The sequence below is a fragment of the Eutrigla gurnardus genome, assembly GCF_963514095.1.
Source record: "Eutrigla gurnardus genome assembly, chromosome: 14".
NCBI classification, from domain to species: domain Eukaryota; kingdom Metazoa; phylum Chordata; class Actinopteri; order Perciformes; family Triglidae; genus Eutrigla; species Eutrigla gurnardus.
The window spans coordinates 12,108,027-12,121,628 of NC_139937.1; the positions used below are offsets into that span (position 1 = coordinate 12,108,027).

General features: G+C 42.6%; 1 protein-coding gene across 2 annotated transcripts in view; it reads right to left on the minus strand.

Moving 5' to 3' along the window:
* LOC311024548 (myelin basic protein-like) overlaps window positions 1–6,493 on the minus strand; it is a 31,520-nt gene extending 25,027 nt beyond the window's left edge. The window contains exon 1 of one of the 2 annotated variants that reach the window (XM_084026994.1): window positions 6,249–6,493. Coding sequence is in view for 1 of the 2 variants with exons in the window: in XM_084026993.1 (XP_083883119.1) it covers window positions 917–929 (13 nt within the window). In the remaining variant the exon portion in view is untranslated. Of the gene's footprint in view, window positions 1–916; window positions 945–6,248 lie in introns of those variants that run through there. The other variant, XM_084026993.1, reaches the window with a different exon arrangement.
* Window positions 6,494–13,602: the final 7,109 nt, after the last annotated feature.

The following is a 13,602-nucleotide window of genomic DNA, read 5'->3' on the forward strand; positions in this document are numbered from 1 at the left end:
AAGCACAACCCCAAAAAAATAAGTTGTAGCCCTACAGAAGCGGATATCCACTTTGATGGCAGTGGAGAGACGTTGCAACGATTCTTTGCTGCACAACGTGAGGCCTTGCAGCCAGTTTCATTCTCGAACGTTACACAATCAGAGCTGAGATCCTGCAACGACTTGCAAAGGACTGTTGCATAATCGAGTGCGAGTTGCAGAGAGGAGGGGGAGGGGGAGGCAATTACAATTCGCCAGCAGTACTTTTTTTAAACATGTAATAAAAACACACTTGTTTGTCTACTTTTTCCTGGCACATCGCCCTGTAATTTAGAAAGCGATGAGAAGGTGGTGGAAAATGTTCAGCGAGGGAAAGAATTTAATCACTCCTTCCCAAATGAACTCATAACTTGCTGTTGATTGCCAGGTGGGTCTGCGTGTATCTCTTGAAAATGTTTCTGTTTGCCTTTCAAATATGCCAGGATGGAAAAATCTCTCACGATAAGGTGGCTACACACGAGCCAGCACCTGGTAGAATCCCAGCAAAACCCAGCAGAGTCTGCAGCACATATGAGCAATTATCTTACTGTGCAAGATGTCCAACACATGAGGTCACTTCAAATCCACATCCTTGTAAGCTGCTAATGCATTTCCCTCATTACCTGTTTTACAAACACCTGTTGATATTTTGAGAAAACCTCTATGTTTTATGTTTGCAGCACACACTGGCCCTACTTCCTGCTTTCCGTGACCTTTCAACATTTCAATTTCTCATCTTTGTCGAAAAAGGGTGTGTGTGATAGCAGTGTTGTCCCCCAGACGTATTACTGTGCAGCTAAAGGGAACCTGCTGCATATTCATATCACCCAATAAAAGGGACAATCTTTCTGTTTTTCAGTGAGCATAGAACTGACTGTGAAGATGAAAGAAATATTACCTTGCTGCAACATAAATCTCCCTGCCAGGATCAGATGAAGTGTTTATAATGCTGTTGAAAAAGGGGAGAACGGATTACTCCACAACAACCAGAGCAATACAACTCCTGAGAGCAATCAGGTTTGGAAACAACATCATTCAGCACAATGAGATTTGCCTTTTCAATCCGCAGCATGTACGTTTGTGGTTTTATTTTGGAGAAAAACTAAACAAAGCCAGAACCAACACTGTGCAAATGGTGAACACACCACTGTAACTGCTGTGTCTGAGACAGGAAAACAGGGTCACTACAGTGCTTGTGATGTTATTATGAAGGCCAGTGTCACATGATTTCTGTTAGTCTAAACTGCAGGGTTGTCATGGTTCTTCAAATCCACAATTTGATTTGACTTTCCATTTAAAGGTCACAATTTGATGTAATTTCCGACTCCAGTGCAAGTGCAGCTGCAAACTGCAGCTACGCTACGCTGTGTTTTGTCTTTGAAGATTCTTTTTCCGTCAGAGGGGGGGGGTGGGGGTGTAGAAGGGAGATAATCTAAATTGAAAGATAATTTTGATCATTTTAGGATCAAAATCATGACACCACTACTACTTGCAGCAGTCAACACAGTGGCATACTTATAGTACTCTACTGTAACCACTGCATGCATATTTGATTTGAGAAGAAGCATAATGCTGACAGACCCATATCTCCGTCTACCACTACAGCTGGAAGTGGCTGGGACAAAGTGTGTGTGTGTGTGTGTGTGTGTGTGTGTGTGTGTGTGTGTGTGTGTGTGTGTGTGTGCGTGTGTGTGTGTGTCTGCCGTTGCCTGGTTCCTTTGTTTCCCTTTAAGTTTTCTTTTGTGTAAGCGAGACAGGCAGCAGCTTCTTTTTATCCCTTCGGCTGCAGGGACTGCACCGTGTTGCACACTACTAGGAGTCAATTACGTAATGAGTACGGAGCATGTGTGTGTGTGTGTGTGTGTGTGTGTGTGTGTGTGTGTGTATAGAGTGGACACAAGAGAGAGTGATGGGATGCAAAATAGTGATAGTTACACACAGCCACACATCTAACAGTGAAAGTCCTCTACTCTGGACAAGAGATTTGAGGTCAAGGGTCAACATCGGGGCCCGATGGATGGCGTCTGCTTGTGCAGATAGAGATGAGTGCACGCTGCAGGAAGCCTCACTTCCTCTCTCTCTCTCTCCAGCCTCCACTTGTGTTGTTTTTCTGTGAGGGTGTTAGAACAGGGCTATGTCCTGTCTGAAAAAACATGGTAAAGGAGTAGGAGCGATACTTGGCATGTCAAGAGTTTTTTCCTAGCCTTTCCAAAAACAAAAAAGCTAAAGTGCAAACAATGGATTAAATGGTGTATTTTTCTGCTCTAAAATAGGTTGCTATCATTAGCAATACTTTTAAAGATATGTGCCAAAATACTGCACCAGGGTTTTCATGCTGGAAATTCATTTATCTTTGGTTGAGAAGGTCGTAAGGTAAATATTACAGACACAGCGATCATGTAAGAGAGTTACCCATCAGGAATGTGCAATGAGGTTGGCCAAGGTCATGTTTAATTTCTAAGATGGATGGCCCTGGGATGTTTTCCCAGCGCCTATGTTGGCACGCCCTCTGCATTGATAGACCGGCACCATTCAAATTAATAATGAACATTTCTAATGCCAACTAGCTCTACCCGACGAGGATGTTATCGTTTGGCAGCGTTAACATCAGTATCATGTATGTTTCCATCAAGTTCATATTTCAAAACATTTCATAAGATTCTTGTCAAGTGGAATCAAGAAAACGTTTTCAATCGAGGTTAGCTGACTGGCTACAGCTGATAAATCAGCAACAGCCGTCATTCTCCCCATCTAGAAATGAGAAGGCTGCAATTAATTTCCTCTGTCTGGTTCAAATATTTGTCAGACTTTTGAGGTTTTAAGATCAGATTACAAAAAGTCTGTCAGGCGTAGCAACAGTGACTAGTCAAGGTGGGGCATAGCAAACAGCTGGTGACTTTTGACAGACTAAGAAGGTGTTATGTTGAGAGAAAAAATAACAACGCCAGGGACAAAAACAGAAAGCTGTGGTACTAAACTCATCCCCAGTTTATTTGATATTTAAAGTGACTTTCCATGGATTCACTGGAATGAGATTTGCAATTGTTTGGCAGATCATCCAACCGGGGGAATGTTATGCTGATAATCTCTAAACTGCTGAATAATGCCCTGCATTGACACTCATCACTGCTGTTATCTGGGGATAGTGATATTGGATAATGGTCAGATCCTGGGTCAATATTGTGACAGTGGGCCAATGGATGCGTTCATTTGTTAGATTTAGTTTTGCTAACTTAGTGAAGCAATGTTGAATTCAAGCCTGATGTTGCTTTATGCATAAAATAATATCCCAGTCTCTTCCACACGGCGAGGCATGCAGCTTATTGAACAAACACTGGTACTGGATCGGTGCTCGGTACCGGCCAACATCCAAAGCTCAGGTATCAGTATCGGGGCTGAAAAAGTCGGATCGGTGCAACTCTACTGTTATCACATGATAATGAACATCACCACTCCTCCTAGATACAACTGCCAGCCTGGTTTGAGCTAAACACTGTGAATAAGTGAGGACAGTATGAGGGATGAGGCGGGATGAGGCAGCGTTTCATCAGCTGAGTGACTGTGGGCTCCAGCTGTCCGTCTGCAACACAAGGGCCACTGCTTTCCTACCGCAGCTTCCTTCTTTTTATAACATAAGATAACACACACACGCAGGAGTTTTTTAGTAGGAGAGAAGGGGTGAGTCCACAGACTTAATTCTGCACAACTTCTGTAAAATCTCCAACAAAAGCGCTCTGGGACTTTTATCATAAAAAAAGCACATATGGCTCTAAGGGAATATTAGACATTATCTAGGGGGAAACAATCCTCCCAGGGGAGCAAGGCTGTGTACAGCTATTTCTTTGTTAATTCAAGCATGTATTTGTAACCCTTGGCTATGCATGGACACCTCCTATCACTCCCTCTGGTGTGAAAAGCTCATTTCTCCTCAATGGAGATACACAACAATTGCCACCTGGGGTTTGCCATCTCATAATCCAAGCTACGACCTGGCCACTTGGATCTGGAGGCCAAGATATTCAGCTCTCCCATCTGCCGTTGTGATCCCCGTGAGGAGCCGACACGCCGCGGGCTGAGACACCTCCACAGATGACGGCGTTAGCAGCCTGCATTGACTGGCAGCACCACGCCTTGGGCGAAACGCCGTCACAGAGGAGGTGCTCATAGCAGGTAATGTGACTCAACCTGTCTGCCAAGAACAGGCGCAGACAGCAGGGGAAGTGAGAGGAGAGAGGAAGTTGGCGAGGGCGGAAGTTGACTAACCTCAGCGTATCACCTATATTAAACGTGGATACAGTGCAGTCACGCACGTAATGGAGAACTTCCCTTGGTATGGAACATTCTAACAATACACCCCGATTTTTCACTTGCCTGTCTACAAAAACTACACTCAAGGCCTTCCGGTTTGAGCTTGTCTTGCACAGAAAAGACAAAGGAATGCAGAGTGACACACGTGACGGCTGAGCAAACCTCTTGGCATTTTCATTTCACAGGCAGGGCTGAGGCAAAATCCAATGAAATGCGAAAGAATGCGTTCCTGCTGCCTTTCCGTCTCAGGTAGTTTGCAGGGCAACAGAGGCTCCTCCTCAAACTAGAGGTTCAACTTCCCGCTACGTATAAGCCAATATAAGCCTTTTCTTTCTATTTCCCTGACATGCCACAAAATCCCACCCCGGAGATTCCCTTCAAAGCAGCACCAAAAGTGAAAAAAAAAAAATCAGTACAATCGTGTGTGCCACATGTGACCGTGACAATGCGGTTTTAGCGTCACATGGTGCACCTGATATGAATTGAAAATTCCTGTGTTTCAACTCAAGGTGACCTGTTGTGTTCTGTCTTTATCGGCAGACGAAGGATGAAAAAGCCAAGGCGGTGACTAAAACCACACTTAGCTTGTATCAAATGGAGCCGGAGGTTACCTTGATAGAGCGTTTCCTGGCTAGAGGACATCCACGGCTGCAGGCTTTAATAAATCAGTGCAGCCACTCGTGTGTGAGTACTTTATTTATAGACTCTGCATCGGCGACGGCAAATGAGCACGCAGACCCACGCTCTTGTTTTACATGAAAATAAAAGATGTGTCTTGACGTGGTGCCATATGCTGCTTACATTTTGGCGGTTCTCCTCTTCAGCAGACCGAACGGCGCAGCGGTCACCAGTTGTTCTGTTCAGCGAGGCCAATAGACTGGTTTCTGTCACAGGCCTTCACTGTTTCTATGTAACGTCAAGTAACAAGTGGAGCTTGTTGCTGCCAAGTCCTCGCTTAGGATGCAGCGTGATGTAATATTTAGTTTCCTCGAGGCTTTACAGAGTAGTCTATGTGGTCGGTTGCTAAAAGCAAGTGGTGAAGACTGAGAAACACAATAGTATTCAAACCACTGACAGTGACATGCCGCCCTAAAGTATAGGCGCAGAATCCCATTTAAAAAATCGTAAAATTTAAAGAAGAAACGGTTGTGCGCATAATTCCATGCACTAAGTCACATGATTTGTACTTTAGAAGAATCGTTATAAGCACCTGAAAAAATCGGCATACATGTGATCCCCCTTTTAACACACGCGTTCAATTGAGTTTAAACTAAATAACCGGTTTCCCTGTAGTTCCCATGGCCTGACCCCGTCCAAAACACCGGGGCTTCCGGTAGCAGAGAGAGTGTGGAGCGATTAGAAAACTCTCACTTTTATTGGGAGGAAGGTGCGCTTGGCGTGTGTTATGTGCGCCGAATTGAAGAGAACCATCTAATGATTAACATAAGGCCCCGAATCGCATTCAAAACAGCGTGTTATATTACGACTAAGCAAAGGAGCGTTAAATCGCGTTTACTGTTAACGGGGACTGGTTCACCGAGAGGCGGCGACAGGGGAGGGTGGTGGTTGTAGTATTGGTGGTGGTGGTGGTGGTGGGGCGACACCGTCGAGGCACATGACAAAAACAGTGACACTGTCTGGCGGTGATGCTTATAAAACCAAACCGACCGACTTAGACAAACAAGAACACGACATTCTGAGCGTATTTTAACGGGTTTCTGAAACGGCGCCGTAAATAAATAAGTCGACGTGGATAACATGTTTACACCATCGTTAGAGTCCAGTATCTTGCGGTCGAAAAACAACACACACAAAAAAGGTGGTAGTAACATATTCACCACATGTGTGTAACTATATTTACAGCGACTTTCTCGCCTTATGTTTGTTGTGTTATTTCGACCAGGTCGGCTGTGTGCACATACCCTTCTTCTCCGGTTAGTCTGTGTCAAATGCATCCACAGCTGAGCCTCGTACTGGATGTAGCCAACTGTCAGTCTTCCTCCGACGGTGGTCGTCAACGCGAACGCCTTTTCACGTCTTTATGGTCCGCCGCCGCCGTAAATCAGCGAATGTCACCAAGCGTCTCCGTAACAAACAACAACAAACAACACGAAAAGAAAACGGGGGAGGAAAAGAAAAAACGTGTCTCGTGTGCTTCCTGATTTAGGTACAGTGGGTGATGATGATGTTGTTTGTAAAGGGGTGGGGCGGAATGCAGCTTTTAGTCCGCCAAGAAATGTGGGCTAAAAAGCACGTCGGTGCACGTCTGTGCATGATTAGGAGCTCGTGCCTCGCGGTGGGGAGGGTGGGACGGACGCGGGAAACGGGGATTTTGAAATAAGATCCGCAGAAAATGAGTGAAACGGCTGCAGGGTTTTGCTTGATTCGGTGACAGCGGGCTGAAAACATCGCGTTTCCTGTGTCACTTTGCTTTTTTGATTGGTTGGTAGACTGCGTGAACCATACAGGCAGCCAGCGGGTGGTGCCTTGCTCAAGGGCAAGGATATGATCCACCCTGCTGTCCCCTGTTCATGGATTCCTAAAACGTCCACTGAGGGAATAGCCTACTTATGCACGTTTAGTTACATGACAGTTTGAATTGAAACATTTGCAACGGAGTATTTTTGTTCTAAAGTTCACAAAAAATAAAATAAAAAGCTATACAAGTTTTCAATTCTTTACTTTTCATTTTGTGGTGATTCTGCAGCTGTCAATATTCTCTGCTCAGATATATTACATTTACCTCACCTTTTGAGAAAATTCTAGACAGATCATTTCAAATTAATCAATATGATGATTTTTCTTGTTTCTTGGATTTCATTTATTGTTATAGTCCAATTACTAAAGCGCTACAGTGAGCCGTTTCATCCTTTCTCTCCTACGAGACAAAAGACAGGCAGCCGTTAGTATCAAGAAACATTATACAACGAGACATTTCCAATTAGTCGTAAATAGAGCAATCAATGAGGACTAGAGTCTGTGACCTCATGGCTCTGTGAGGGAACAGCACTGCTCTGCTAATGTTTAGCACGTAAAATGTTTACCGTGTGATTATTGGAGCTCTAGTTTTGCCGCATGACAATTTATAGAACGATGGCAATCCTGATGAAAGATGATCAGATCTGTTGGGGGGTAATACGATGATGCAGCAATGACCAGTGGAATCAAATCGCCTGTGATAATGTATCCGGGAAGACCGGGTCCAACCCATCCTGACTCACTGATATGTTTGTGAGGCTTTGTGGGAGTCGGGCGGTGGGAGGTTAGCTTTGGATGTTGGGAGGGGGGGGGGGGGCTGGCAGAATCGAGGGAGATCAGCCCAAGGCAGGGGAAAATGACTCAACGTCGTCAGTCATATAATAATAACCCATTAGCTTTGAGCCTGACTGATTTTGACAGAGATATACTGCATATAGACAGTAACTCGTTGTCATGGAAATAGCCGGGCCTTAGTTGATGTAATGGGCCTAAAACAGCATGGATTATCCATCCCAGTAACTCAGGGGAAGGGGGACTTGTTTCTCATCTATCTGTGTTGAGGAAAAACGTGTGTACTGCATTGCAAGATATACGCAGTGACATATTCCTTTGCTCAAAACAAGACAGCATGACATCCTGAGTTACGGATACAACGCCACAATAATCACAGGGTTTCCATGGCAGACGAGGACACATGGTGAAATAAAGGGCCTGAAACAGACACATTACTCATGATTTCATGTTTTTATGTATCACTGGGGGTTTTGCTTGATTACATGCTGGAAGTAAATCCAGGTGTCTTGCTCTAATTTGAACTCCCCCGAATGCAATTAGACCGATTGAAAGTCCTCATGCATAGAGCAGCAAGGTGGATTTCCTCTCATCCTCAAATAAAAGGTTAATTTAGATGCTTTAGAGGCTTGAAGTTTCTCAGTTACGTGTAGCCTGTACTGTTTTCTGCTTTGTTTATATGAACAAATGGGTCTATAGATGTTGTAAAGGCCTTATGAGGCCTCTGGTATCTCTGCTGAGCAAAGAAAGATATCTTATATACAAAATGGACACTTCACAATTTAGCATTTAAATGAGAAAGCAAACTGTTACTTTTCATCAGGCAAACATTGCTGCAAATGCCTTCATGAATACATCCGTGATGTTTAGCAATTGCCGTACTCTCGCGTAATATGATTTCTGAAGTAAGAAATAGAGTAAAAGCCATGAAATCACTCCGAAGCACACAAAGGCCTTACACTTATTCTAAATATACACATCCTCCTCTGGTTCTTCTGCATGACATTTGTGGAACGTGAATGCATCGCTAACTGAAGTGAATTTTGCACATGCTAACGTCATAGCTGGGAAAGATTGTCCTACACATGGCCCATGAGGCATTGATGCAAAGACGTAAAGGGATTTCATTACAATAAAGAATAAAGTGCTTCGTAGGTTCTTAGTAACAACTAGCTCATTTAAAAATAGGGCTTTACTTAATCAGGCAACTCCATTAAAACGTTAGAAATGTCTCAGCCCGTAAAGACTTCTGTGTAAATTGGTTGCACACATTTCAATCAAAAACAACTAATCATTTAGCCACTGCAGCATTGAACTGCCAATCCTTATACACAGGTATGATTTATATTTATATATGAATACATGGGGAAATACAGTATGTGTTGTGACAGGAAGCATAAAATCAGCAAAATAACTGAAGCAGCGACCTTGGTGTTCATCCAATATATTCCAGTGCTTTTAATTCAGAGATGAAACATCTGTCATTTTACTGATGCTGACATCAATGCATTCTAAATGCTCGGGGTTCATGTGCTTTTAAAATAAGTACTTCCTCCCAAAAGGCACCTTAGGACGCTGTATGAACAGTTGCACCTTATCTCGCAGTATTTAGCTAATGACCTCCAAGGAACCAGATGGGTATTAAACGTCGCCTGGTTTCAACTCTTTTTGAATTAATCACGTAGAAGAGGGAAAAACAAGCTGAGATAACATCTTACACACAGAGCAAAGCCAGCTGCTGACTTCTGCCAGGCATAGCAATAAACACAGATCATTCACACAAACACTCACAGGGTCGGTAAGGCCGATAGGTGGGATGGTTGGGATATAAAGGATGTGTCGCGGTGCCCAGAGCTAAAAAATGTCACCTCAAAATATAACAGTTTATCTTGTCTGGAGAAAACGTAAGTCTTTTGAAAGGCCGGTATAAAACAGTCGAAGGCTAACACACATTCACACACATTAATTCAAGGTCTGCCTGAATTGGTTCTCTGTTATCTACTGAGGCCATTTACCATTTACCGATTATGCTGACACATGGAGTAAGTAATAAAAACTATGTTATTATGTGAGCTTCCTCGACCACAACTCACACAAGTCTCAACAAACGATAACAGCCTTTTTATTTTTGACATTATCTGACAAAGCAGTACACTCATGCTTAAAATTAACCTGCTTTTTCTGAGAGAGATTGTGCAGAATACAGAGCCAAAAACTATACGGCACCAGTTTACGTGGAACTGACAGTATGGCCTCGTCCCCGATGTGACTATGCATCGTCAAATGTTGGAGCTCTAGATGCAACCACTGTTTGAAACCACAGATATGAACCTGCGTTCCTTTGGAGAATCAAATTGGCTTGTACAGTGCCGGCTTGTCCAAACACACACACACACACACACACACACACACACACACACACACACACACACACACACACACGATTTAGTTGGACACAATATGATATTTGAGGTACGATGGGACAGCGTACTCAGTTTGTTGTATGATGTCTTCTGTGGCTCTGGAGGACACTTTCTAAAGGCACATAACCCACTGTTACAAAACAGCAAATTGTAATTTTTACACATTTTTCTTTTTTTTAAAATACAGAATAATCAATGAGATATATTTAAATGAGTGAGTTTTAGAGGCGCTAGTAGGCAGACACTATTACCGTTGGACTGAGCCAAGCTAACCTATTGCCTCTGCCTCAAGTCTTTACTGCTAAGCTAAGCTAACGGACTGCTGGGTCAAGCTTCATAATTAACGTACACTCCATGCAATAAAGTGTGTATGTGCAGTGAAGCACATCACAGAGAGAAGGAAATGAAAAGTATAATGTGTCTACTCAATACATATATTTAGAGCAGAGCAAAGGTCGCTGTATACATAGAGATATATAGCAATTACACGGACAACTAAACAATATGTAGAGAACACTAGGATGTCCAGAAAGTCAACCATAAAATGTTCTCTCCCATTACTGTAGAATAACCTTCTATCTATTTGCTTTGCATTGGTTGTTGTTGTGTGTCCGACCTTTGAATGACAATTATACTGACCATTTAGAGGTTACATTGTAATCACGACCAAATGGATGGATGGCCATTGTTGTGTGCGTGTTCTCCCCTCCGCCTCATGCCAGTACCGTTCTGCTCGCACTGAGCTGCACCTGTGGGCTCCAAAACTCTGGCCGGAGCATAAAACCACTAAATTATTCCATCGTGACCTGTCCTCATACATGCTCTTCAGCTCCTTTGCCATCTCTGCTGGCAGAGCTCGGTGAACCTGCACATTCTTCATTTCACTGTAATGGGACACAAACCAACAAGCTGAAAGAGGATTACTCATCAATTAAAAATTTAAAAATGCTTGTTAGTATGTACTGCATGTACTCTACTGTCATGGTGGTAGACGTACTTCATTCAAAATCTTACTCAAGTAAAAGTACATTTGCATCCAAATATACCTGAAGAACAACATTCCCCCCCTGATGTAATAAAATAGATATAAAGTAGCATGAAACAAATACCTCAAAATTGTACGCTAGTACTTGAGTGAATGTGGTAGTATCTTTCCACCACTGCCTACTGTCTTGTATCCGTGAATACTGAATCGTGGAATAATAATGAGTCTCCTGCAAACTTACACTTGAGTCTTAAAGTCTGTTTTGTTTCTGGCAGTGAAAGTTATGCTGGGCACGTTTGTCAGTCACAATATGTTGACCCATCCCATAATGACGTGCTAAAAAGCTCAAAGACACTGAACAAGCGCTGTAACAGATTTTAATTGTTTTTTGTGATTTGATTGACATGTAATGATAAAAGGTAGTAGTTAAATGCAATAATTTGCAACATATCGCCCTGCAAAGTAATGATCTAAAGTATTTTTAAATAGTACTCTTAAGCTGCCGCAGGCAGCTCTCAAACCCCACAAGTTCACTGTTCAGCACCAGATGGTTACTTTGTGACCAGGTGGTGAACACAGTGAAGCATGAAGCAACCTGTTTTTCTTTGAGAATGTCAATTTTGTATTCACAACTTGTTTCGGCCACTGCAAAGTGTCCCAAACATTTTCATTTCTGTCCCAACAATTTCTGCAGGCTAAAGAATAAATGTGTCACAATAACATCCTGTTGAAGTTAAAGGTTGTATCAGCGATTCTGGGCCGAAACATAAATGATCACATTCATCTGTTTTTACCTCACGATCCGCTAGCTGCCCGCCCCATAAGCAGGCCGTCAAAAAACTGCGTCTCTCTAGGCAGCCTAGGCTCCGAGATCGCACACAAAAACAAATGGTACTACCAACACCTCAAAAGCAAAATAAACAGTGTTCCAACCAATTACAGACAAGGGGTGGGTGGCACGTTCATGAAAATGCGCGTCCATGATGATTTTCAAAACACGAGAGGGAGGGGCTAGTTGGCTCTGTTCGTTTTTGATCTCGCAACGGAAGTGAGGGCAACCAGAATCTCTGATACAATCTTTAATCATTACATGTCAATCAAATCACAAAAAACAATTAAAATCTGTTACAGCGCTTGTTCAGTGTCTTTGAGCTTATTAGCACGTCATTATGGGATGGGTCAACATATTGTGACTGACAAACGTGCCCAGCATGACTTTCACTGCCAGAAACAAAACAGACTTTAAGACTCAAGTGTAAGTTTGCAGGAGACTCATTATTATTCCACGATTCAGTATTCATGGCTACAAGACAGTAGGCAGTGTTGAAAAGATACTACCACATTCACTCTAGTTTTGAGGTATTTGTTTCATGCTACTTTATATCTATTTTATTACATCGGGGGAAATGTTGTTCTTCAGGTATATTTGTATGCAAATGTACTTTTACTTGAGTAAGATTTTGAATGAAGTACATCTACCACCATGACAGTAGAGTACATGCAGTACATATTAACAAGCATTTTTACATTTTTAATTGATGAGTAATCCTCTTTCAGCTTGTGAGAATTTGCTTTTGTTTTAAGTGTATCCTTTGATTTTAATTGATCCCAAATTGCGTTTTCACAATTTTCTAACAGTTTACAGACTTTTGCCTATAAAGACATCTTTTGTGTTGGTTTGTGTCCCATTACAGTGAAATGAAGAAGGTGCAGGTTCACCGAGCTCTGCCAGCAGAGATGGCAAAGGAGCTGAAGAGCATGTATGAGGACAGGTCACGATGGAATAATTTAGTGGTTTTATGCTCCGGCCAGAGTTTTGGAGCCCACAGGTGCAGCTCAGTGCGAGCAGAACGGTACTGGCATGAGGCGGAGGGGAGAACACGCACACAACAATGGCCATCCATCCATTTGGTCGTGATTACAATGTAACCTCTAAATGGTCAGCATAATTGTTATTCAAAGGTCGGATACACAACAACAACCAATGCAAAGCAAATAGATAGAAGGTTATTCTACAGTAATGGGAGAGAACATTTTATGGTTGACTTTCTGGACATCCTAGTGTTCTCTACATATTGTTTAGTTGTCCGTGTAATTGCTATATATCTCTATGTATACAGCGAACAGTTTGCAGACTTAACGATTAATAGATTCATCTAAAAGAAAAAAAAAATGATTGGCATAGTATAATAGTAGAGTAAAATTAAGTGGAAGTTAGAGACAGCTCTTGATACTGAAGATATACTGTATTATTCTATGCGAACCATGGCCCAGAGGGTTCTCCATCACAGTGAACAGTAAGCCAATAGTTCACATGAAAATATCATCAACAACTCTTCAACTTGAGGGAGCACAAAATGCCCTTTGGTCAAATAAGAACGTTTTTGAATCAGGATGAAACATTTTGTTGTCATCTCTATAATCAAGGCCTTGTTTCATATTAGGTGTCTCATTTGACCTCCCACAACAAAACTGTAGTTATTTCTAGAAACCTTTTTCCCCCTAAGAAGCGATGAAACTCAAACAAGGCAATCAGCCACACTGTCAAACGAGTACACAGCAATCTTTGCAATCCGGGCGAATACGCACAGTAACATT